We start from the raw sequence: 27,462 nt of genomic DNA on the forward strand, positions 1-27,462 counted from the left end.
GGTTTAATGAATGGATCTTTATCCTAATTCTTTTTCCCCTTGCTCCTTATTTAACATTTGACTCCAGGGCTCTATTTAATGTTTATCATTCAACTTGAAAGTGAACTCCTTCCTTGAGCCCTACATCAAAAAATTAGATCCAGATCCAGTGAAAGACATCACTGCCTGAAAAAATAAGGAATTATGCAGACTTTGGGCACCTGTTTCCAAAATTCAGCCCAAAAAGCCCTACCCAGAAAGAATTAAATCCTGAGCTGAATGTTTGCCAGGGGTCTGCAGTTCTGTGCTGCATACTCAGAGATGCTCTAAGCACATAAAGCACATCAGCACCCAAAATCCAGAAGCTAGACTGATTGACAGCCTAAGTCCCCTCAGAAATATGATCCCATAGATGCGCACAGACATCCTTAGTATGCAACCACAGCATGGAGTTAAGCATGTAGCATCACACATGTGAATTTAAGGATACAAAAGGAGGCAGAAATGTCTAAGCCTGTCTGCCTTGCTAGTAAAACACTTAGCTAGCATTTGGACACTTTTGCTGAATTCAGAGGGTTCATACCCATGTCTTCTAGAGGTTTGACTGAATGGCTGTGTATCAGTGTAGGCACCCAATTCTTTACTCTTACCAGTCTGGCCACCCTGGCCTGCAAAGAACCCAAGGACTGTGGGCTGTGGCTTCCTGCCTTCAGCAGCTGGATCATTTTACCAGAATGATTTAATTTTTCATGTTGTGGAAACAGTATTACTGGAATCATTTTGAAAGCCAGTCAGAGAAAGACAGTGGACTGAGGAAGATGGCTTTTAAAAAAACTGACAACTTATCAGTGGGAGCTAGCTCATTCTGTAAATGTCAGATAAGGCAGAGAGCAAATTTAATCTAACATAAAATCCATATTAAAAAAAAGAAAATAATACCTTATTTTTGTCTCCAAGAACAGTGTTTTCCAGAGTGGCGAGTGTTGCCTGCACATGTACTTTAACTCTGTACTGGGTAATGATTCCATTTGGTTGTTGTGGCTTTCTCCAAGTAATTTTTATATATGTGGCTTCCACTTCTGCTAGTTGTAAATCTGATACAGCACCTGGGACTAAATTTCCAAGAAGAAATTTCAGTTCATTAAACACTTGGGATTTTTACAAGGTTTTTCAGCACTGTATACAAAGTACAATAGACAGTCCAATTTCACATCCTTAACTTTTGAGTTGATCCTGTGCAGAGTAGAGAGTTACTTCATGTGTTCTCTCAGCAAACAAGTTACAGTTCTAAAAATAGGCAGACTTTTTTGAACACATAAGACAACTATGAGTATGGTCAGAGACTAATGAGATGTAAACCAGGATTGCTCTACTGAGGTCTACTTGGTTGGAATCAAGCAGGCCTTTGCTATTTTCCTATATGGACTCTTAAGTATTCTTGAAAATAAAAGGTTAGCTCTAAAATCATCAAAGCCATAGAAGAAGGAAGTAAAAAAGCTGTGGAAAAATTAATGTGATACAGCTTGTTAATTTCCCTTTTACAAAAGGTTTATATAATTTTATTTATATTATATATTTTATAGATGTGTGTAAATATATATATATAAATATATATATATATATATAATAGATAGAAATTACATAATTTCTATAATTTTTCATTAAAATTTCAGTCTAAATTATATTGTAACTTCCATAGGACCGCCAGAGGTAAAATACATTTATATTCAATAGAATGATATTCAGATTTGATACAAAAAGAATTTTTTTTCTTAATACACATCAATAAAAGACAATTTTGAAATTACTTGTATAAGGAGGATTTTTAGATTTGGCATTAAAATAAGACACTCTGTGTTATGCTAAAATTACCCCAAACCCACCAAAATTCCCTTTGGTTTCTGTCAGTGCATTTCAACAAAAGATGAACACCCGTACTCAGGTAGGTAATCTCTGGAAATTGTCTCTGAGAGCTGCCTGAAGAAGACCGTTCAGGAAAAAATATGATAAATAAATAAAGATAAGTTTTCCTCCCAGTGTTACATCTTGACAAGAAACACTGCCAGCAATCCCTGAGGCAGAGACTTTCTAAATTTTTGTTGTGCAGCATAAAAGTAAGACAGAAATAACCCTCTTGAAACTTCCTCTCTATTACACAGCAACTCTCAATTTTTCCTCCATGCATCCTCAAATGCTGACCAAGAGTCCTGCACAATCTCACATATATGTGAGATAAATCTGCATTTCTGTGCAGCCAAGGGTTCCAACCTGGTGAGTTGGCCATTTGGGACCACAATTCCACAGGACCGAGGGCTCAGAGGCAGAACCAGCCACTTGTACTGGGACAAGCCCTCCATGTGGGGCCTGTCTCACTGCTGAGGGTGGCTCCATCACAGACGGGTCCTGGATTTGGTGAGGATGAGTCAAAGGGGAGATTTCATAAGGAACAGGGGGCTGAACGAGCCAGCAGCAGGAATCTGGGCTGCGCTTTCTTTTCCTCTTGCTGCCATCTAACGGGGCAGAGGGGGCCCTGCAACTTAATTACTGTACCTAAAATTAACTACTTTTGTTAGAAAGACACTGCATTTCTTTCACAATCTCTGAAGGCCTTTGATAGCGGATAAATGTACTGACAGAGTATGAACTTAACAAAAACAAAGAAATAAATGTCATAATAATATTCAGCTGATTTCTTTTCCTCTCTTGTAGGGCTCTTACATCCATTCTCTCCTTTGCAAAGTACCTTAAAGGCTCTGAAGGGAAAACTGAAACCCTTTATCGTGTTCAATCAGTTTGTTTTTTTTCCTCTCTGTGCTTACCATCTGCAGGAGTGAAAACTGTGAGGTTGGTCTTTGGCCCCACCCCAGCGCTTGTCTCAGCACTGACATACACGTCGTAGGTTGTAAACGGCACAAGGTTACTAAACACAAACTTCAGGTCTTTTGTACTGTTATCCAGAACACGACCTGGAATTAAAAACAAAGAGATTTTAGGTCTAAAAGAGAAACAGCTCATGAGTACTTTCTGGTATGATGAACAAATGAAAGGACAAATTTGTTCAGGGAAAGGCTAATCAAGAATCAACTTTAGTGGAATAATGCTGAATATATGGGGAATAAAACAACAAACCAATCAATCCACCAATCAACCAAACAAGCCACTTCAAGGAGGTGTGAGTTTGAAGAGATTTTAAAAAATGCATCTTACTTTTCCTGTGTGGTCCCATAAAAACATTAGATTGCAGCTTATGCTTATGTCTTACTTAACTACAGACAGTTCTATAACTTCTGTATTTATATATGTCTGAGTTTTTAAAAAATGCAAAAACACCAAAACAGACTTAAAGTGTTGATTGCATACTGCATGAGAATGAACATTCTCAAGAAATCTTTAACAGAAAGAGAAAAAAGTAAATATTTAGATATATAAGCACAGCGATTCAGCTATGCTTAACCTGTGCATCTCCTGAAAGATTGAGGAGAAGTTGATTTTATCCATTCCTAGGAATATCTAATGTGAATTTAACTTTATACTCTTCCTTTTCCCTTAAAATTAATCTACAAACCATTAAAACATATAATACCAAAAAGGGATCTATAAGACTGATTTTGACTATCCACTTTTGATAGGCAGGCCCAGAAGAATGTGTAAGGAAATAATCACAAAAAAATCAAAAGAAATGGTAACATCAACTCTGACTTACCAGATGGTCCATACAGCTCAACTCTGTAACTGAATTTCCCTGTTACTATGGTCGGTGGGTCCCACATCACTGAGAAAGACTTTGCTGTAATGTTGCTCTTGGCAAAATTCTGTGGTGGGTCTTCTGGAACTTAAACAATATTGGGAAAAGTCTTTGAACATAAAATACTTTATATTAGGATGTCCAAGAACCCCATAACAGACAACTCATTTCTAACATAAACATGAAATATTCTGAAGGGCAGCCATAAAAGCATATCATTAAAATAACTTAATTTATGATTTAAGGTAATTCTCAGGGAAGGTATCAAGAGAGTTGATAGCATGGAAATAATCTCTAAAAGACAAAGGTGAAAAATAAACTGGAAAATAGCCCTGAAATCATTAGAAGAGAAACTGACAATAATTTCATTAACCCTTGAGAGAGCAGCAAACTAAGGCTATTGAAATTCCATCAAAGCAATTCAACTGAACATTTCTAGGAGGAAATAAAATTTCTTCTTCTGAACAGTGCTATCTATTTTGTATGTATGAAAGGGAACTGAGTAACATCAAATCATGTCAAGCAAGAGAATGATGTACTTGCAAACAGAAAGCCAGAATACCGCTCCTTTGGAATGCTTTTTTTGTATAGCTCTGCTAACAGTGCTCCCACTACCTAAGCCATTATAAAAGTGCTGCTCATGGACCATTGCTTCCAATTCCAGCTTCTCAGTGCATTGCAAGTAATCAAAAATCAACTTCACCTGGTGCTTAAAGATTTCTTCAGCACTGAACAACTTTCTGCAATAGGTGCAGATTGGCAACAAAAGTACAGGAGTTTTCTTCATTAATGTATTTCTCAACAAAGGCAAAGAAGCCTTAAGTGCATTTCTATGTACACAAAACACATCCTTTTACAATATTATGCCTGACAGTTATGACCCTTCATCTTTATTTTCAATTCTTCTACCATTATTCTATTATTAGCAGTTCTTAAATTGTCCTCAGTTTTTCATAAAATTTGATCTGTCCTGAGTTTCTTGGTATCTTTGACTCCTAACAACAAGTGAACTCTCACTCACCGAACATTATTAGATACATAAATATATATGCATTTTAAATTGTTTCCATCAGGTAAAATTAAGTAATCATGAAAATACAAAAGCATGATACAGATAAAGACAGATTAGGACAGAAGTATCTTGCAGCAGAAAGAAGTTTTTCACACAAATCTGAGAACTTTATTGCCATTTTAGAGCCATATGTATTTAACATACCTGATTCTGGTGTCCGGACAATTGCACTGTCAATGTAGCCTGCTTCAGTGGTAACTGCAGAGACTTCAAAAAGATAGGTGGTGTATGGCCTGAGGTTAGTTACAACAAAGCTAATTGGTTCACTCCAAACAGAGCTCATCTGACTTGCTGCCTCTGCACTTGGTGTCACTGTAGTCTGTGAAAGACTTGTGGATTTCCCAAAAGTAGTTGAAGGAGTGGTAGTACTCCACAAAAAAGATTCACTCTTATCCTATAAGTAAAAATAACAAACATAATAAAGTGCATCTATAACCAATAATTGTAAATAAATGTAAAATAAGGTTGACCATCTTTGAAAGAAATTACCCTGAACTGGTTCTCCTTTTTGTACTTCAGTTTCCAAATTTAGGCAGACTTTGCAAGTGCATCCTCTTAGTGACAGTGTTAGAATTTCCTGCCTTATTCTAGAAGATCTCAAATCTGAATAAACAGAAGCATCTCTCTAGGATTCATTTAATTATTCCCAGTTTCCATTTTCAGCATTCAGTCTGTCTCTTGAAAAACGTTCCCTAGAGAGGTCCTTTTGCATCACATATATGTTGTATGTGTGTATGTGCACACAGATGCATAACATACATATATGCACACATCATGGATAAAACCAGACAGGAGTTTCTTAATCCATTATATCAGGAGACAACTCTGAAAAATTGCTAGGCATTGTGGTGACCAATGCTTATGGTTCAGTAGGTGGCAGCCTGCTTTCTCAGAGCTGAATTAAACCTGCCTGGTGTTAGGAACCTTTGCAATGCCTAAAATGATCTTTCAAATAAAAACTGAAACCAAATTTATGTTAACTTATGCAATTTAAAATCGCACTTTTCTTTAAAGCGCTAAGTGTAGGAAATTTTTAAAAAAGGTCAAAGGAAAAAAAGTTTGGTTACTTGACGTTTTGACATTTCTGTAACTGCTAAACTTTGCTCAAAGTAAGAAGGAAAAAGAGAAAAAAAATTCTAGAAGAGAGAATTTTCTTCAAGAAATTCCAAAAGGATTCAATGGTTACAGGTCTGCATTCAACAATAAGAACAATTCAGACTGCAATCATATTTTTGAAAATCACTCTGCCAATCATGTTCAGTTGTTATTTTGGTATAAGAAGTATTTTAAATTTACTGAAATGTGCAACACAGAATAAAGCATACTTCTAAAATACAAAAATATCACACTATATAAAAAATATCATACTATATAGAAAATAAGATATTAACAGTATGTCTTCACGGACCAAAAAAATCTATGTAAATTCTTGGGTTTTTTCTATTTGAATTGTGTGTAAAATAAAAAGATAAAAATTGAAAGCTGAAAAAACCAGAAATTTTCTATTTCATGATTTTCTGTTAAAAGAATGCCAAACTTTACCTTTCATAACATTTTTACTTTGATTAAACTGAACTTTTCAAGCAAAAGTATTCAGTTTAAACTACTTTGAACAGAAAGGCTTTTCTTCATCCATTTTATCCTGCCTTGGGACTAAATCTGTAAGGTTTTTGAATCTTTCTGAAAAGTAAGGCTCTACATTTTTAAGTCTCAAATTTTAAATGTAAAACTATATTCTGTGGGTTGAGTCTACTTCTAATTTAGAAGGTTTATGGCACTTACATTACATTCTGGTAACCTCCCAGACAGAAGGTCCTCTACTTTAACCAAGACATCTTTCACTACAATTCCACTTCTTGCATGTTTCACACTAATCTTGAAACTAGTTATCTTTCCATTTGGTTGCCGAGGGAGAAACCAGACCAGATTTACAGCTGAAGAATTTAAGGCTTCAACTGTGAGATTCACTACTTTACCTGGAGCTTGAAAACAAAACAAACAAAAGCAGTGAGATAAACTTTTCTTCTCAGCACTGAAAATTAGCAAATACTTCTTTTTTTTAAATGCCATTTCTAGCTTCCAAATTCTGAAGCAAACACATAAAAAAAAATTCACAAACACATATAATGTAGCTGATCTACAACCAGCTATTTTTCAATCTGGTTTAAGTGAGAAATATAAGTATTTCAATCTCATTATATATGCAGTAATTGGTTTGGTCAACTAAGAAATTTTCTTCTTAGAAGAAAGTTATCTCTTGTTCCAGAAATAGAAAAATATTGCCTTTTTTCTGGTTAAGAGCATTTGATAACACTGTGTGTTTTATTTCACTTTACCTGTGTCATCTTTTCTGCTGCACATAGCTTTAAGTAACTCAATTAAGTTGGAATATTCACTATTGCTGCATAAATGCTGCTCTTTGTATCGGTGACAGTCTCTGTGGCCTTTTTCAGAGCATCAGTATTAATCATAGCACAAAGGAATGAGATGCAGCATTGAAATCAGATTTTACATGCTATTTTACATGCTGAAATCTCCTGGGAATTAAAGCCCTGTGGCCCTGTCTTAGTGCTGCCTACATGTGGCAGAGTCAGCAGCAGGTTCTGCTATAGCTGTCTTAGTACCAAGGAGAAAAGGCTTTTCACAGTCTTTTTAAAAAAAGGCATTCCACAATTACACACCTTCCACAGGTGAATTGAGACAGCTCCTCCAAGCCTCATATTTAGTGCTTTCAGTCCTGCTAAATGTCTTCCGCATCTTTCACCTCTTTTCCCCTCCTCCCAAAATTCAACCTTTATATTTAAATTATTTTATCTTCAGGCTAATTTTCTCCCTTTAAACTTCCCATCTTTATGTTGATTAAGATGTTTGGCTTTCCTTAGCCATAAAGCAAGAATTAGAACAAAAAAACAGTTGAGAAAGAAAAGTACAAATGTTATACCAATGACACACAACTCACCTATAATTTGAAGAAACCTTCCAATTAGATCTATAGTAAGGCATTTTAGGTTTAATAAAAATGTAGACAGAAATGCTTCCAAAAATAAAAAGCTTATGTTCTCATATGAAGAAATGCCAGTGCTGTCCTCTGTCAAACATGAGTAAATAATAAAGCTCACAGAAACAAGGTTTTTTACCAGCAATAATGCACAAATACTGAAGAATAAGGATCTCACACATATCCATGTGGCAAGTTTACTACTCCTCCTTATATTGGGTTCATAAATTATTGCATTATTAGTTCAGAGTGATGATTTCTGCCATTAACTAAGATATCTCACTCTGCAGTTTGCACAGAAAGAGAAAGCAGCCTAAACCCAGATGGGCAGTCACTGCCTTGGCAGCACAAGCTCTGTTTTCCATTGAGACTGGTTCACAGGTGCACTGCTGCAAGCTCGTCAGCCAAGGCACAACTGCTCCTGGAGCACAAGCAAGACCACAAACACTAAATTAGTAAAAATTGTGCAAACTCAGCTTGTGTTTGAGTTTGCACAATCAAACTTTCTAAATCAAACCACCAAATCAAATTTTCATTTCAGATTTTTTTTTACCTTCAGAATCAATGCCTCAAAATTTAATAAAATACATTCTGTGCTGAAGTTCTGAGAACCCATCACTAAACAAACACAGATTGACTTAGCAGACAATGGCAGAGATGATCCCACAACAAAGTCTGTCTCCTAGAATTGTTGCAGGCAACAACACATGGATCCACTTGATAGGTAGTTGTGCTCTGCTAAGACCTTGCTTTCTGGAAGCTGCCTACCTAGAAACTGGCATAGGAAAACTCCAAGAAAAACAGACTTTGTGTACAACAAACACCCCTATGGGCACACCCTAAATGGCATTGTTAGCAAATAGAACTAAATGAAACCTTGTCACTGAGTGGCAGAATAAGAATAAGGATTTTGTTCTAAATGCATTGGAATTTGTTCAAGTATGAAATTCATAATGGAAATTTATTTGAACAAATTAGAGCAAATCTAATCAAAATAATTGACAGCTTTATTAAATTTACCACTTTCTGCAGTCTGGAAAAGGAAAGGATCACTAAACACTCCAATACCAGCACTGTTCTCAGCAGCAACCTACAGGAAAAAACAGAAAGGATCTACATTAGAAAATCTACAGTATATACAGTTTCAGGGAATATGAAAATCCTAAGGATACACAGAGATAGAGCTTTTAGCTTTTAAACCATAAATATACAGATGAACACGCCCTTTATAGTTGTGTTGTATAATTTATACTCAATGTTTAAATATAAAAAAATAAAAGGGAAAAAGTATGTAACAGCATAAGAATTTGAGAAAACCACATGTGAATAACCACACATGAAGAGAGGATCCCTATTTTATTAGTCCCTATTTTATGCAAAAATCCACAACAAGAATATCAGTAACACTCCTTTTTCTTACCACAATACACTTACTCCAGGTTCTGCATTCCTATTTTACTTACTATAATTTAAAGGGGTAAAAAGGAGAACAAGCTGCCTTTTATTTCTCTGTCTCCTGTAGGCTAGTGAGAGCAGGTCAACCTTACTCAAAGCAGAACCCCAAGGAAAGCATAACTTTTTGCAGAAAGGCAATAGGTCAGGGAGAGTGTAGATGCACTTTTTGATGGAAATGCTTCAGCACTCACAATCATGGACAAGTCTTCCCACAGAAGAGCAATATATCAAAACTTTGGTAAAATTGGGTTTGGTGACAATTCAACTCAGTGATGGGCCATGGCATCCAGTATTTACAAAGAAAGAGAAAGGAAGTCTAACTTATTTTTTTGAAAATAAGTAAAAGGGACAACAAAAGGTAAATATGAGTAAAATTGCAACAGTGATGGTGAGTGGTGAGCACACAAAGGGTAGCAAAGGACAAAAGAAAACAGAAGGCCTCAGGCCAGGAAAGGAAACTTGCTCTAATCACTTCTTGGCACTAAACAGCGTGCTTTTCAAACGCTGTAAAAATTAAATGAAAGGACAAAGCTACAACAGACAAACACAGTAAAGGAATACAAGGTACCATCAAAGACAATCTAGGATGACAAGAAGAACCTGTGTCACTGGCTAGCTCCTTCCTAAGCCATACAAACACATGCACACCCACCTCATGACTACAGCCAACCCCACCTACTTGTGCTTCACAGGAAAACAATCTTGAAACATCCTTAGAAATTGATGAAGTAATTGCAATAGCTGAGGAAATTGACTGGAGATCTTCACAGGTTGACATGCAGTCAGGAAATTCTGACAGTATTTAAATTACACCATATAAATCTTAAACTATGTCCTCACCTAAACATTGTTTTTATCACCTCATCTCAAGGTAGCTCTTGTAGAAAGAGGTCAGAAACAAAACTAGCATTCAGACAGATGTGGAAACCCCTACCTCATATGTGCAGCTTCAAGGCAACAGAATGGAATGAAGCAAATCAACACATAATTTCATTAAATTCTTGGTATTGAAAAGAGGAACCTCTCCAAGGTTCTCATGAAAGAGTAAAGCAGACAAATAATTGCTTGGCAAATACTGCCAAGAGAGAAGAAATGAATTTCTGCCCACCTGAAGTCATCTATTGTTGAAGAGTTCAGAGATGTATCAGAAGTGCCTATTCTCAGAGCAAACAAGTTCTATATATGGAAGACATGCTTTTTTTGGATCTGGCTGAGATGATTTAGTAATCTACATGTAATATGCAAAGTACACCAGTAATTTGAAAGATTAAATCTCAATGAAGATAAAGAAGGATTTAGATGTGCTCAAAAATTCTACCCTTTGCTTCTTATGGTTTACCACATAATGCCATATATTAATTCAAATATCAGTAGAAGCAGGTATATTTCAGTGAAAGTTTGACTGGGAGATTTTTAAGTAGATTTTAAAAACACTACTCAAATAAACTCAACTAAACAAATATCTGGCTAATATATTTTGTTATATGGCAACAGTAAATAACATGGTCCCTCAGAAAACTTTACAGGAACCTACTATAAACTCACACAATTTACAATAAATCAGAATTCAAAATACTGAAAGGTGTTTGTCAAGCCTTTACCATAATTTCATAAGTTGTTCCAGGGTTAAGACTGGTGAGAAGGACTTCCAAACTGTCTGGCTTTGTTGTGACCTGTGTATAAGCTGTTTGCATCCATGGGCAGACTTCTTTATATTTAACAATATAGGATAGAATTCTCCCATTTGGATAGAGTGGTGTGTTCCATGAGAGCAAAATCCCAGCAGAACCCACTCTTTCACCTGCAAGGAACACAGGTGGCCCAGGATCTAAAAATAAATTAAAAAAAAAATTATATATGTGTGCACACATACACATATGCACACACACAAGCACACACATGTAAACCAATTTTTAATTAAGATTCATGAGAGTGGAGACACATTCACAGATTCTACAGAGAAATTAAATCATCTGCCAGCTACAATCCTGTTAGAAATTATTAGGTCAATTTTGAAACACCAGAAACATTATTCTGTAAGAATGTAAAAAATGTATTGGTCAAGAACTTTGTTTAAAAACAGAGTTTAATGCCAATTTAATATCTCACATATTCTAGCATTCAATTAAAGTGTGGTCTCTTAAAAAGCACATCTGCTTTGGCTACATTTTGTTGGAAATAGCTCTGAACATTTCTTTATGTACCACTATAGGTGTAAATCAGAGTCTGGATATTACTACATGACACAATAGAAAATTTTTCAAAAGCTTGTAAATTTTTAAGCTCTCATAGAGCACTTCCAATTCAGCGTATTTTTAAATAGTAAAAGAAGATGAAAAATTTTAATGGCTGTTGAAAACTGATTATAATTTTTTGTACATTACTGTGGACATAAAAAATATAAGAAAGCATAGTTTAAAAAATGAACAAAATTTCATTTTTAACTCACTTGTCACATTTGTTGTCACAGTTCTACTTGCAGGTGAGCTATAGACTGATGAAGAAACTGCAGAAACTGTAACATTGTATGTTGTTCCAGGAAGAGCATTGGAAAAATCAGCCTGAAATAGGACATCATTTTATTTAAGCCTTTTCTAAAGAATCACAAAAATGAATCCCTCTCTCCTCCAAAAAACCCCAAAACAAACAAACAGAAAATATCCCTACAAAAAAAAAAAGCACAAAAAGCCACAGGAAATTTTGATCAATTCATAACTAAATTTCTACATCTGTTAGATACAGTATTTTGCTGGCAACTACCCTTCATAAGATGTGTGCAACATTCAATATAGAAGAACAATAAAATTAATAGTTAATTTTATCCCAGAGTCTCCTATCAATGTATCTATAGATGTTTTTCTGTATTATCATTATCAAAGTAAATATGAAGCATTATAAAACTCCTTTTTGAAAGAATGAACAAAAAAATCCCTGAAAAACAAGTTTTTGACCCTTAAACTAGCCCATCCTTTTCAGTAAGCATAATTATTAACTTTTTAAGCAAGAAATTATATAAAATACCTGTGTCTTTGCAGTTCCAATGAAAAACAAAAGCAAAACATCCAGTACAACCATTATTTCTGTTAATATTATATGTTCCAGAGAGCAGAATCAAAAAGTGCTCCTATATCTTTTTGATGGCTTAGCAGTGAAATGTTGCCTGCATTAATGATTTAAGCAGAGATCCTCCTGGCAAGTACACAATTAATGAGTCTGTACTACTCAATAGCTCTGCCCTTCCCTTGTTAAACTATTCATGAATCCTTGGATGACGGTCTGTGTACTTCTAGTAGACTTTAAAACAACAGTAAGTTCACTACCTGTTGTTAGGCAGCAAACTGTGGGTGCTGAAATTTGCTCCCATCCCACCAATTTTTCATTAATACTTTCACATTCATATATGCATTAAACAGCTAAGGAGGAAAGCTTGAATTCCTCATCAGCACAGCACAGAAGGAAAAGCCAGCCCTGCAAGTCCTGTAATAAAAGCACTTACTTGATACTCCCTAACTCCCAGATCTAGGATAACAACAGAAGCATGATCAGGAGCAAGAGCCACATGAAATCTGTCTACAAGTCCATACGGTAGTCTCCAATACAGTGAAAAATAATGTGATGAAACATTGAAGAATTTAAGACTTTCTGGTTTTGCAGGTTCTGAAAGAGAATTGTGGAATAAATGACATTCACTTAAATAACTCCATTTAAAGTATATTAGTAGTTACAACTGAATAGAAAAGCATCAAAGAAGAGTTTACTTGCTATGCAAGGGATTAGTGTGGATATGGCAGCATGTGATCCTACGGTTGCTACACTACCCCTGGGATTTGGTCGATGGCCTCTCAGCTGTGCTGGGTGCCCGTTCACAGAGAGCAAGCTCAAGTGTCTCTGCACAGTGTTCAGTTAACAACAAAATCTCTGCACAGTCCTGGGCTTTCTGCTGCCCTCAGCCTTAAACTTAGCACTACTGCTGACATAACTACTGCTACAGTTGAAATTCAAGATATAGCTAGTGTTTGCCCTGCTGCTTGCCACAGGGCTGGTAACTATTTTATACATTTCATGTATTTGGAATCCCAGTAATTCCATGAACTCTACTCAGTTAAGATCCCAAAATGTGGATAGTTTACTCCTTTTCTTAAAGCCAAATATCCACCTGCTCATGTCACAACATCACATTTTCTTCTGCTTTTAAATGCACCATTAAATTACTGTATTTAAATTTAGCGTATTATTCACTCTAAGCCTCATAATCAATAATGAATGAAAAATTAGGAATTTAAATTCTTCAGGAGATCATTAAAATGTCATCTACATATAAGACTGTATAATTTGTTCATCTCTACAATCTCTGGCCATGTTCATCTGTTTTCTTTCTATTTTAGAATTCACATATAATTATCAACTTTCCCCATGCTCATCTCTCAGAGCAAGCCCAGGCAGTGATGCTCTTCGCCTCATTTCAGATTCACCCTTGCACTTAGTCCTCTGTCTGCCTTCCTAACATGGTACTTCTGAATTCAGACTAAATCTTCTAGCAGTTTATACATTGGTATCCCACTGTACAGCCTGAGTAATGTATAGCTTTAACTCTGAAAGATTTCCATTCCTTTCTTATTTGCTGTAAGTCTGCTAAGATTATATATCTTTGATGAACCCTTTATACAGACTATACAAAGTTGCATAATTGTTTCAAACAGATAACTCCAGTTCATCAAATAATCGGAAATATTAATATATCCAAATACTAACTTCAGATTTTACATTCCATCCGTATTTGTCTTATATGTATGGGTTTTTTTACTCATGGTTTTAACACTAACAGAACAAAAAATATCTTAACAATATATGTGGAGTTGTGCAAGTTTAACTGAGAGCATAAGTTCTTCCTTTTAATATACTCTAATAAGTTTTGAGTCCTACGGCTTTCATCAGTCCTATTATTTGCATGGATCTCAACTTCCATTAAAGCTGGATTTTAGGCATATAGAGGTCTTTTTGTACAGACCCACAATAAATTTCTGAATGTAGTTTACAATCTAAAATCTTAATTCTACAAACATTTCTAAAAGCGTTTAACTTCACCCATTGTAAAAACAAACTACTGAAATAACTGTAAGGTAAAATTCAGCTTCTGTGTATCTCTTAGCAGGATAAGATCCAAAATACTAAAAATGGTCAAAAGAAATTCAGCACAGCTAAAGACATTATGTTTCTAACAGGTATCCCTACGTGCAGCTAGAATAGGGTACAAATAATATGCTTAGTAAGTTATGCCCACAACTACAGCAAATTATTACACCTAATCTCTCCTGAAATTTTGAGCGAGATGCAAAATGATAAACATGCACTGTTAGGGACAGGTACCATTCTCTGGCAGAGGAAGCAGGAAACCATACAGACCTGTTACAAATTCAAGGAAAGCAGAAGATCCTTCAATATTTCCTTTTAGTCTTCTCAGTGTGAAATTGTAAATGCCCCCAGCTGTGAGGTCTGTAACACTGAAGTCTGTCACTGTTCCTGGGATCCTGAACTTTTCTATAAAGGTGTTGTTGGATAAAGATGCTTTATAAGAAGTGAAGTTACTCTTGGTTGGATTCCACATTACAGTTGCAGAGGAAGTAGTTACCATTTTTAATCTCAGACCACATATCCCAGCAGGTTCTATGGTAAAAATTATTGAGATTAATAAAGAAAAGATTAATCCTTAGTACTTAAAACATAAGACAATAACAGCTTTTAAAAATAAATAGTTTTACCTAAAGTAATGTTTTGAGACTTCAAAACATCATGAAATATGTATATAAATTTTAGAGCTCTTTGTATGGATATATAGAAAACAGTGCCACTATGTTGCACAGGGTAAATAAAACCTGGGGATGTACCTCCTGTGTGCATTATGAAATTTATGGAAGAAAATTTCAATTTTATGAGGTCTTCTCTAAGAACAGTAACATTGCTCACTGGTACAACAGGATGAGAATGGAACACTTCGTAAGCACAAGTAGAGATTTTGGTCATTCTGAAGTTTTCTAATACATTATATGCCACATAATTTTAGAAAACTGTTCATCTGTTCACTTAGAGACAGAGTAAATAGCACAGTCTCAGGGATTATCCCTTTTTTCTTTCTTAAATAGTATTTTTTATGATATGAAGATTCCTAAAATCACAGATCATTCACTAATAAGATCTCCATTTATCTGTGTAGCACAGCTGCTTGGGAAAAAAAAAATGTTTCCATTCCCCCTAAAAAGTGAATCTCCCACATAATTAGTTTATCTTGCTTGAAGCTTTATGAAAAATAATAATTAACATATGCCTATTAATCAGCATGAAAAAAATCCTAAGGGTTTACCAATAAAATTACACTTTCTATAATCTAGGCATACTCAGGACCCATCCACAATTCTCTTGAAAATATTTATCTGAGGAACAACGGCATCTTCAGGAACATGATAATGAATATTCTGTTGCATGTTTCATTCACAAGAATCTGCAGGACTTGTTCTGTTTTTTTTTTTCAGAGATTCACTTATCTTTGAATAACTAAGTGCAGAGCCTCCTTGACTATTAACTGAGTTAAGGAGGCTCTGCACGCCACAGAACATCCATCAAAGAGAAGAGGTCTGTGACACGCATATTTAAAAATCTTGGAGTTGATTAATTTTCTGATTACAACTAGCCTCTTTTTATCTGCTTTTGAAGCCCAGAATTCAATGTAAATCTTTTCTAAATTTATGCCACAAATATATTTCCCTCTTTTTTATGTTGTACCACAGGAGCATTGGAAAATACATGTTTGCTCAGAGACAGAAAATGAGTGCAAGGTACTGGTTTCTGGACTTTGTTAAGCTCTCTGAGGCACAATTCCTCTTACTGTCTTGAACATTCTGTGTCCTTGCACAGGAGCAGTACTGCAATCTGAGACCATGGACTCGCAAGAAATTAGGAGATACAGAAACAATTGTAAACAAAATTCAAGGTAATTATAAAAGTATAGGAAGCTATTCTGGCAAGATATTACTTTGTTAAACTGGAAGCTTTTTTCAAAGAGCTATTTCCAGCCATGTCTAGACTCCTCAACCTCAATTCAGCAAGTCATGTACAAGGCTCCTATTTAAACAACTATCACAAGAAGAAGCACAACTTTCCTCCCAAATTTGAAGTCTCATTTTGAGCTCTGTGATCTTTTTCAGTTACAAATGATGATTTAAATATCTCTGAACATTTACTGGTTTTCAAAAGGACAATTTATATTTCCTTACTTGTGATGACTTTTTTCTCCACAACCACAGAGGAATCCAAACCTTTAACTGTCCATAACTGAAAAATGTATTCTGTCCCAGGGGTCAGATTTTTCACTACAGCTCTGCTGTCATAAATAGTTCTGGTAAGCAGTTTTTCATTATTCATCAGAGAATATGAAAGCTATCAAAGCAAAAGAATTCTTTATATTAGACCATTTAAGTTCATAAAGGTAATGATTAAAGATTGCAACTACCTGTTAGTATAAAAACATTTAGAATATTTTTCACATTTTAAATACAAAAAGAATCAAGGAGCTTTATATTATGTTCCACCAACATAAAACTCCATCATTCCTTAATAGCCCAGAAGTGCAAGCAATGACTTTAATATTAAAAAGTAGATGGAGTAAGCAAAGTGAAGTTGAGGCTTACAGGTTTTTGCTCTTAGAGGAAGGACAATAAAGTGTACCCTGACTCTTCAGTCTCACAGCTGTACTAATGAACTGCACAATTAATTACTCTATCTTTCTGGCAAAAAACCTCAAAACAAAACAAAAAAGCAAAACAAAGCAAAAAAAGGAAAACACCCAAACACCTAAAACCATTCAACCAAAAAACACCCCCATGAGCTGTTAAGAGCTGAGATTCTGAAAAGACTCCCAAGGGATCAGTCACTGAACTCCGTTCACTGTTATCCCTTGAAAATTCATCTGTTAAGAGCCACTGCAGAAAACAGAAGGGTTGGAGATATAAAGTCATTGAAATCTAGGGACTTAACTCCTAGAGGCTAGGCTTAACTCCTAGATTCCTTCTGACCTTCCAGACAATTCTAAGGTAACAAAAAATTCCTGCACCAGTTCTTTCTGTGGACCTAGAAGAGTGTCCCTGCAGACTCATTCCCATAGGCACTAGTGAGAGGCAAGATGCAGACCATGCCTGCCCTGCAGAGGAGGGCGCTGGACAAGCACCTCCAACAAAAAGCACACATATCTCAGGAATGGCTCTTAATGCTGAGACCAAGTAGGGCTGCAGCTGCCTGCACAGTGAGTCCTGTCCTGCCACTAGTTGTTTCTTCCAGCAGAAAGGGGATGTTGTACACATGGCAGTGACCGGAAAGCACAGGGGTTAGCTGCTATTCATCTGGGGGGGAATGATCCATTTCCCCTCTGTCTATTTTACCAGTACAGTGTCTGTTTATGCAAACAAAATCTTGGAAACTGTCATCACCTTATTAGAATTACAGCACTGCAAGATGCTAGAAGCAAAGCTATAGATTAAAGATTTACATCTAGTATAAAGAAGTTAGGAAAGTACCTTTTGTGCACTCTTCACTTTACAAACTACAATATATTGCATAGAAAGTTGGTGAGCAGGGATGATTAATTTTAAATGATTAGTAAAGCGATCCCTTTTATGCAGGTGCACCTTACTAAGCAACCAGTCTACGAAAGCCTTTCTCATTAAAGATTTAAAGAAAAGCTCATTTATACAGACAAAGCACTGTCTAATGTGGCTGCTTGCTCTATGAGATGCTGAACAACAGTACCGTGACATAAAGATCAATATTACAGATGACAATTATTTTCCACAGAGTGGTGAAAATAGCATTATCATTTTCAGAAGTCTATCTGAACTGGCTCAAACATGAACAAGATCATTAAATTTAATTTTAAAATTCGTAAATATGCTTCAGACTGCACCAGCAAATAGTGTGAGAGGTTAACTGTCTGCTCTTATCCATTGAGATCAATGCAGCTTTACACTAATGAAGAGAGAAGAAATGTCCAGGAACTATCCTAAGGATACTAAGATTTCAGGTTTAGGTAGGGATATAATTGAAGCCACAGGAGAGCAGAAGGAAAAGAATTGGGCACTGCTATAGTGGGGTAAAAACCGTGTAGATCATTAAAACAAAGTACTTTGACTCATGGTAGAGCTGTATACCAAAGAATATCCCATTCAAGTTAACTGTGAAAGATCGTTGAAATCCATATTGATTCAAGTGATGTGTTAAAACAGCAATATACTAAGTCTTGTTCACCATAAGCTGGTTAGTGGCTACAAAATGTTAAGGCTAATACAAGACAGACTGCAAAAGCCAGGATACAAAAGAGAGACGGGCTGCATGTCTTAGTAAAATGTGATCCATGCTATTTAGATGCTATTGTGGATCATATTTGACAGAGAACTGAAATAAGGAATGATGAGAAATTGAAAAAATTGAAGTTTATGAATCATGAAAGTTATGGTGAACAGGGAAGTACTAGTTTTTTTAAACAAGGCATAACAAATCTGTGAAGTATAACTAACAAAAAAAAATCAGGAATAGTCCCTGTTTTTCTTTATGTATATCTAATTTCACTCAGGAAATCCCTAAACTACTTACTGCCCAAGGCCAGAAGGGTATGGCAGGTGTTCAAGGTTTGCATTTTTGTCTATTAAATTACGATATTAAAAAATACTCTATAATTATTCTTTAACTTTCTAAAAAACACATTCTTCTGTAAGGAAGGAATTTTTTATTTTTGACTTCAGTTAGATTAATTTGCATTACAAACTTGAAAAGGTAAGAAAAAATATTACATTGCAGTTACATTCAACCCATGACCTGCGATCTTTTATACTTCAGACTAGTTGAAAAATCAGTTTTTGAGAGCTATTAAAAGTATAATTTTTTAATAATTTTTAATTGTTATGTAATAGGAGGTACATATTTAGCTGACCTTTTTGAATAGAATTATTTCCTCCCAATACTTACATGGATTATCAAAATAAATATTTATTACTGGTTTTGCATCACAGACAGAATGATAATCTAATTGAGAAATTGCAAGAAAAAAATTTCATTGTTTCTTCTCATTCTCCTCTCACCTGAAACATATCAAATCCTCCTCTTGGTAGTTTCCAAGAAAAATAGACTGTATTTTCTTCTTGTCCAAACACTTGTAAATCTGATGGTGGATCAGGATCTGAGGATGTAAAATTTAGATTTAAAATAATCTATATTTATTTTAAATAAGTTGACATCTACAGAATGTATAGTTTTAATTCATTATTTTATAGTACTTTATAGAAAGAGATTTCATTTTGTACTTAAAAAGAATTTCAAATAAATGAAAATCACCTCTAATATTAGAAACAGAATCAGAAATAAATTCAACTTTTGTCAATTTTTATGGACGATTTTTATCATGTTAACACTACTGCTGATTCAGTTAGTGGCAATGTCCCCCTTAATGCAGAGGAAACTGTGTTTAAAAAGCTTTTATATACTTAGTCACTTTCAAAGATGTTTAGATTGAACAGAAAAACTTAAAAGAGTTCATTCAGTCATTTTACAATGCATGGATATAAGGAATAGCTTTTCTTAGAAAACACCTGAAAACACCTGAATTATCTGAAACCATGAAAAGTCATTAATAAACTGAACCTACAGGTGCTAATCTTGAGGACCGTAGGGTGACTTCTTTTTAATCCATTGGTTGTCACAATATTGATTAAGAAATCAGTGCCTGGCAGAAGATGCTCAAATTTGTGTATTCTACAAAGATCAAAAGAAAAGATTATGTCCTTTGGGATTATAAAAAAATATGTATGTTCATATGTTAATTCTTTACAGTTTTTATGTGTGTATCTTGTGAGTCAAAAAACATTTTAGCACTATAAAACCTTGAGTAGGGTGTATTACACTATGGTTCAAAGCAAGTTCCAGTACTAGAAAATTTTAAAATATTGAATTAAATATCCAGAGTGGCACATAGGTTCTACTGGTGCTCACCCCAATGCAGTATTTTGTTTGCTCTTCTTTGCATAAACACATCATACGAGAATTGCAATTTGATTTAAAAATGCAGTTCTTAAAATACATGAACATAGTAATGTATATCAACTAAGCCATCAAATACATATAACATATGGATAACAGCACAGGCTACTTATTTTAAATATCAAGGGAAAGCGCTGCTTTGAGTTCATGTCAGTTATTTTAAAAATGTAATCATCATACCTCGCACCAGAAGGTAACATTTTCTTCTCATTGAAGACCTTACTGTTTATTGAAAGAGCATATCCATCAAACATGCTTTGGGTTGGGGGCCAGGTAACAGTTATTGATTCAGAGTCTCTGCTACAGTTCAGGTATTTGACTGCACTTGGTGCTGTGTGACAATAAAACAGAATGCATTGATTCAAAAATACACCTTAAAGACGTTTCTTTATGACAGGTCTCTCATCATCAGAAAGCAATAAAAAACTCCATGTAAATGAGCTCATGTTCTTCCTTATCTCAAGGACATACAGAATACTACCACTACAGAAACATGGTCAGTGACTTTGTTATCCAGGAAATCCAGAGCCAAGCCGGCTGTAATGCTGCTTAGAGCAGTTCTGACATCACTGATGTAGAGTTCCTCCAAAATTGTCAAAATTTTAAGAAAGGAAATGTCAGTGGAGGAGGTAACATACTGTGCAGACTGCTAAGTCCCAACTAGCACAGCACCTTTTATTCAACAGTGGCCAAAAGGATATGTCTGCAGAAAAAGCAAGAGTTGCACAGAGTGATAATTCCTTTCAGTAGTGCCCCAGACTGCAGTTTGCAGCCCAAGGATTTCAGGAACCAAAGTAATAAATCTCAGCAGATTTTTCTTTTATGTCTTTGCTCACCTCTTGAACCTATGATCACAATCATCAGACAAAATGCCTTGTAGCAAGAAGTTCTGCAATTAATCTACAAATTTTGCTTCTTTCCTACTTTCTGTTTTCTAATTTCAAGTTCTTAGTTCTTAAAAAGGAAATATCAGAGAAACATCATTTGCTTTCTCCAAAATTGCTTCTCCATGATTTGTTCTCTCAAAAATTTTACATTGTTCCTGTACCAGTTTTAACTCAGTGGTTCCTTAAGTGCAAAACATTGCATATCTTTGATCACATATGCTGAATCTTTTCAATCACATCTACTATACTTGATTTTGTCGCATTAGTGATATTTTAGAGGAAACTGTAACATACCAGATCTAATAGCCTGAGAGGCTGTGTCAACTAGCCAGAGGTACTGGAATGGAGGAGAACTACACTACTGAGAATTAAATGTCCTAACCCAAAGTAAAACCTAATGTAGTAAATCCCAAATTTACTTGTGATGTAAGGGGAGGCGATGAGAAAACACAATAAAACTAATTTAGTTCTGGTCATTTAAGTGTGTGTTCAAAGTCACAGAAGAAGAGAAAAATTAAAGCATTAAAGAGAAGTAAAAGAAAAAAAATTGTTTTTTCTAATATTGGTAGCCAGCCACTGGACTGTAGAGCTGCTTAAATCAACAAGAAGTTAGCATAGGTATGTCATTGTACGCAGCAGCTATATTAAGATTCTTAATGGCCCCTTGCAAAGAATGAGAAAAATATTAATGAAAGAGAATAAGGAGAAAATTACCAAGATAGTTGAGTTACTCTTCTTTGTTTGAAACAAAAATAAAATTTAAGAAGAAAGCAAGAGATATGGATGGAGTAAAACAAACTGAATTTGACAACCTTGTGGTCTTACCTGTCTCTATGTCTTTTGTCACTAAAACACTGTCTCTGAAACCCTCCTTCTCTGTTCGAATTGCAAAACTGTACAGCTTACCAGGAATGAGGTTGGAAAATGTTGCTGCTTCTTGCTTGACCTTCTGGACCTAGAAAACCAAGTACAGTTTTCACAGAACTGCTTACAAAATTCGCTTATCGTATATAAACCACACATCCAACTTTTTAATGGGAAATAAAGCCCTTCATTTAGCCTCTGACTACTTATTAGAAGATTGAAAAATAGCTGCAGTGTGTAGGCACAGGTGGTGCTCCACACAGCCTACCTTGAAAGCACTTGCACAGTTAGTGCAGGTAACCTCGTACTGCTCGAAATCTCCGTCAGCGCGGTCCCAGCAGACCTGGATGGAAGTGTCAGTGACATCACCCTCTCGGACATTCAGGGGAGCTGCCAGACCTAGAGATGAACATAAAACACCTCTGTTCAATCCCAGGCATTGCTCAATCTAACACTTTCATATCTCCTGGGGAGACATAAAAGTGAAGATAATCAGTAACAGACTAACAGAGGGCAAAATCTGATCTCAGGCGTGCAGACACACAGCAATTCCAAAATAGAGAAGGAAAAAAAATAGAGAAAGAAAAGATACAGTAATGCCACTATTTATGAAAAAATGCTTGTGTTTTTCTCTTAAAATTAATTGAGGTTGAAATTACATTTCTCCCTGAGAACAGAGCTGGCACTCCTGGGGGGGAAAGTTGTTAGGATGAAGCTAATCCCTCCAATAGCATTACCATAGTGGTCAGAATGCACCTCAATTTTGTCAAAAGACTCAGCAAAACTGGGTAGATCAGGCAAGACATGTACAATTAATCCCTTATCAGTATAGTCTTGTTAGGTACAATTCAGATCACATTACTGGAGAATTTCCACTCTCCTCTACATCTCTTTCATCCCCATCACAGCCATTTCTCTCTGGAATATACCAAAATTTACACTTTTTCTAAGGGAAAGCTGTATACATGTGAGGTGTCAGGATTTTTATTTCTTCCAAATTTTTGAGGCCCCAGAAGAGTCAGAACAAGAAAAGGTTTTGTAAGGCAGCTTCCCACTAAATTTAGGAAATGCTGTCAGAAGATTGATTAAACCCCAAGTTTTTATTAAAACTGTGTTTTAAGAAATATCAGCTTTCAAGGCTTTCTTTATTTGGGGACAATTTTTTCTGTCTTGCCCTCATTCTCCTTGTCTTTCTTACTTCTTTAGATCCCATCTTACCTTTTCCTTTTATAACATTATTAATCTGAGAGAAACAGAGCAGAAAAAGAATTTTAAAGGAAAATGATAAAATGAGAAAAGAAAAATTTATGGGGAAAAAAATTATAAATACAATAAAAAATAGGAAAGTAAACCCACAGATTTTCAGCAGATATTTTTAAACTTTTTCAAATTTTCTATTAAAATTCTCTTTTTAACGGCCTTGCTAGAAGGTGTCTTGTCCTCTACAATTCTTTTAGTGTCCTTGTAAATGAATTTATTACCTTGGAGAACCTGAACACTTTTATTATTTGCTTAAAGATGCACCAGAAGGAATAAACTTAATAATTTCAAGGCACAGAAGTAACCCCTTTGATACTAGTCTACTTGTTTAAAATAAGTGGTCAAAATGTGTCCTGTCTCCCACAAGGATAATAATTTAATACCGCCTCAGTTACTGAAATGCATGCTAGACATTTTATACACAATACAAAAAACACAATTTAGTAAGTTTAGAAATTATGAGGGATTCCTATACTATTGTTTAAAAAACAGTTAGTACAACTGCAAATTGCTTACATAAATATATCAAGATGATTTTTGAATAGCATGTCTTTTCTATTCCACTAAAATAAAAATAAAGTTTAAAAGATTTTATATTGTGCAGTTTTATAAGAACTTAAAACACTCACATGTTTTTACACCATTTATATGGTAAAAGGAGCTCAACATTTTTCCACTTTTTGTGGACACACAGAAATCATATTCTCTTCCTGCAGTAAGGTTCTCAATTGTTATTTTACCATCACTTTTTAAAATGAATGTTGCATTAGGTCCTTCTTTACTTGTAACATATATGCCATCAAATACTCCGAGATCAGGCATGCGAACGAACAGTACCACAGCATTGCTGTAGAGCTCATAAGGAACTACAATTTGAACAGGCTTGGGCTCTAGAAGGAAAAAAAATTGCCACATGTTAAACCAGCTGAAAATAAATTAAGTGAAAACACATAATACATCTGAAGCAACTGCTCTGAGAAATACTCTTGCTTAGTGCAAATTAATAGCTACCATAGCATGTCATTGCCCTTAAGTAATAACCTGATTTTTTAACTATTTATTACTGGAATTTCCTTCTCAAACACAACTGCACCAAGAAATTAAGCAGAATAACTGGAAAACTATACAGAAATGTAGTTGTGGACAGGGAGATAACCATGGAGAATGAGATGCACTTGATGGATACAACATCGACATGTTTAGCTTTCTTCCCTTACAGTTGGCTCTGACAGCTGTGAAATATCATATCTGGAATTTTGTCATCTGTGCTGTGAATGAGGTATTAAATATAGTCCTATATAAAAAATTCTGGGAAAGAATTAAGACTGTTACCCTCCAAAATAGTGTAATCATTTAGAAAGAAATTACAATGCAGTGTTTCATGAATCTATACCCTGACAGCTGCAGCCTTTATATATTACATGTATAAGTGAATTCTGCCCAGTTCTTTCACATATTCAAGAAATTTATACCTCACCAAAAGCATTTCAACATTTTGATAAAGTAAGACCCTTCAATAAACCCTTCTCTATCAATAGGAAGGATGCTTTGAGAAACAATGCAAAATTTTTATTTCAGCTTTTATTACTTCTAATAATTTCTTAGCAGCCTCTCACTAATGGTAGGGCATTTGTTTCTCACAGTTCTCAGAACAACTAAAGTACTTCCAAAAATCAGTAATCTCTTTCAACCATTCCAATAATTTCAGATTTCAATGTAAATCAATGATTGACCCAGCTTCTTTTGCCAGTGGGAGCAGGATTTCCAGCTGTGGTCCCCATCACAGCTATCGCTAGTACCAATATGCTTTCCAAGGCTGCACTGTGTTTACAAAAATTGTTAACTTTGCTGTTAATACAAAAATTGTCAACTTTGCTGTTAAAGTTAGGATTGGATCTCTACATTTCATATTTAAGTTTTGATCCTTGGCTATTTAGCAAATCGACCTGATCTACAAAATTTATTAGATGACAGCAGCAATGGTGAGACTAACATATGTATTGCAGTCTGTAGTTTCCACCATAAATAATCTCTTACTTAAAGTGCATTGAATGGTCTTCAGTTCACTCATAGTTCCATTTTTCACACTTGCCACTGCTATTTGATAAGCCATTCCAGGAGTTAGGTCATCAACCTTTAATTCTTCTTTATTAGTTAATAAAAACTTTTTCATTTCACCGATGCCTGCACTAGGTTTCACTTGAATGTAGGATTCCTGACACTCTTGTGGCAGCTTCCAGTGAAGGATTACACTCTCTTCTTCTACATCCTCAGGGTGAATATAAACAGCTGTAGGTGGACTGACAGCTTAATCAAAGAAAAATGTGTCAGTATAAAACCACACATCAAACTTACTATCACTTTACAATCACTTTCTGGGTTTATTTTTTCTTCTAAAATGTCACAACTTCAAACCTACTGTTTCATTTAATTATTTTGTAAAATAATTTGCAGGCAACTATCTGTTAAAGGCAGATTCTATTTTCTGTATTCTCATAACAAATAAGGACTCATTTTGCAAGCATATTCCATTGCACTGGATATATATGGAGTGAAAAGGTGACAGAGTTGGCCCTAAACCATTTGAGGAATCATGGTAATGTTTTAGCTTTGCTGAAATTACAGATTCAAACTATAAATCAAAATTTCTCAAGCAGAATATCACTTCTTTAGTTCATACTAATGTGCTGTAAGTAGGCAAATTAATAAATAAATAAAGGGATTGGTACTTTCACAATTTTGGAAGGTTCTGAAGAATATCCCAACAACCACAATCTGACTGACATGGCTTTAAAAATAGTTTTATGCCTTTTATTTCCAATTTAGACTCTGTCTAGCGAAATAAAACAACTAGAAAATGGATACATCACCTGTTGTGATTAATATAGGCTTCTCGTGGCAGCTTAGAGTTCCTTTCTCTGCTACGTTCTGTAAGTATAACTGATACTGACGAAAAGGTTTTCTATTTTGTATGACTATTGAAGTCTTGCTTTTTTCAACTGGCAACTGTTCCCAGATGTTGGTTTCAGTATCCAATATGTTGACCAGGTAGTGATGAAAAGAAATGCTGTATGAATGCTGGGGAGACTTCCATTTTAAATGTATTTCTGTAGATGAAACATATGTAGCCTCTAACTTCTGGGAGTGCAAGGGCCCTGTTGAATAAGATTAGGAACAGAAATAAGAGAATAGTTTCTCATGCCTTTCATCAATAACTGTGGGGTGTTTTATTGCACCTGTTTGTTTGTTTGTTTGTTTGTTCCCAATAGAGCCTGAAAACCTAACAATGCACACTTACATGCAGGCTAAATACGTTAGAGCAAATCTAAAAAAGCAACCTTGACAGTGTATCAGTGACAGTGAATATTGATGAACAGAGAATACAGGAAACAGTAAAATTAAAGAGAAAATATAAAATATATGTGGTTATCTGGTTGTTACTGCTATTTATTTTTGTAACTTACTTGTTTCTACCTTCAGAATTGGACTTAAGCTAGTCTGTGCTCCTTCTGGGTTCCTTGCTGCTAATAAGAAACTATAGTGAAGGCCTGGAGACAGATGCCCAATTTTTGTTTGAGTTGTATTCACAGGCAACTTCAGAATATATGGTTTCCACTGATCAAAGTAGTACTTAAGTGTAAGTGTAAAGTCTGAATTAAGCCACATGTCCATACTGCTCCACACAAATACAGCTTCCGTTGTCTTGACATCATTCACATCAAACATGAAGTTTTCTGGTACCACAGGTACTGAAAAAAGGCATCAAAAAATGAAAAAAATTGAAAATCATTAGCCCTTTTATTTTTATATTTGTATTTTAAAATATAAATTCAATCAGGGCAAGGCATTTACGAATAAATGAAAAATATTTTTAAAATATAGTTACATTCATATTCACAAATATATGGTAGCTGGACATAGCAGAAAAATCCTGTGAAGAAATAGTCTGGGCCAGTGGGATCTCTCTGAAGGGCATAGCAGTCAGTTTGATTTTCTGGTATCATTGATAGAGATGAGATATCATCTTTTAGAAGATAAGGAGATCCATCTGTCCACACAAGCTGACCTTCTTCCTAGATTGAAATACATGAAATTAAAACCCAGACATTTTTAGATTATTTTATAA

General features: G+C 35.1%; 1 protein-coding gene across 1 annotated transcript in view; it reads right to left on the reverse strand.

Moving 5' to 3' along the window:
* The window catches only part of PTPRQ (protein tyrosine phosphatase receptor type Q), a 124,436-nt gene that overhangs the window by 87,396 nt on the left and 9,578 nt on the right, over window positions 1-27,462 (reverse strand). Inside the window, exons 6-26 of the mRNA XM_063154975.1 lie at window positions 27,223-27,409; window positions 26,801-27,085; window positions 26,207-26,491; window positions 25,374-25,643; window positions 23,966-24,226; window positions 22,345-22,475; window positions 22,038-22,167; window positions 20,506-20,656; window positions 19,934-20,040; window positions 19,371-19,468; window positions 16,518-16,680; window positions 14,653-14,913; window positions 12,746-12,906; window positions 11,699-11,810; window positions 10,851-11,077; window positions 8,815-8,884; window positions 6,579-6,778; window positions 4,941-5,190; window positions 3,683-3,811; window positions 2,799-2,945; window positions 919-1,091 (exon numbers count right to left, since the gene is read on the reverse strand). Of these exons, the coding sequence (XP_063011045.1) occupies window positions 919-1,091; window positions 2,799-2,945; window positions 3,683-3,811; window positions 4,941-5,190; window positions 6,579-6,778; window positions 8,815-8,884; window positions 10,851-11,077; window positions 11,699-11,810; window positions 12,746-12,906; window positions 14,653-14,913; window positions 16,518-16,680; window positions 19,371-19,468; window positions 19,934-20,040; window positions 20,506-20,656; window positions 22,038-22,167; window positions 22,345-22,475; window positions 23,966-24,226; window positions 25,374-25,643; window positions 26,207-26,491; window positions 26,801-27,085; window positions 27,223-27,409 (3,798 nt within the window). The remainder of the gene's footprint in view (window positions 1-918; window positions 1,092-2,798; window positions 2,946-3,682; window positions 3,812-4,940; window positions 5,191-6,578; window positions 6,779-8,814; window positions 8,885-10,850; window positions 11,078-11,698; window positions 11,811-12,745; window positions 12,907-14,652; window positions 14,914-16,517; window positions 16,681-19,370; window positions 19,469-19,933; window positions 20,041-20,505; window positions 20,657-22,037; window positions 22,168-22,344; window positions 22,476-23,965; window positions 24,227-25,373; window positions 25,644-26,206; window positions 26,492-26,800; window positions 27,086-27,222; window positions 27,410-27,462) is intronic.

This window comes from Melospiza melodia, chromosome 4 (assembly GCF_035770615.1).
Source record: "Melospiza melodia melodia isolate bMelMel2 chromosome 4, bMelMel2.pri, whole genome shotgun sequence".
In the NCBI taxonomy this organism is placed as follows: Eukaryota; Metazoa; Chordata; class Aves; order Passeriformes; family Passerellidae; genus Melospiza; species Melospiza melodia.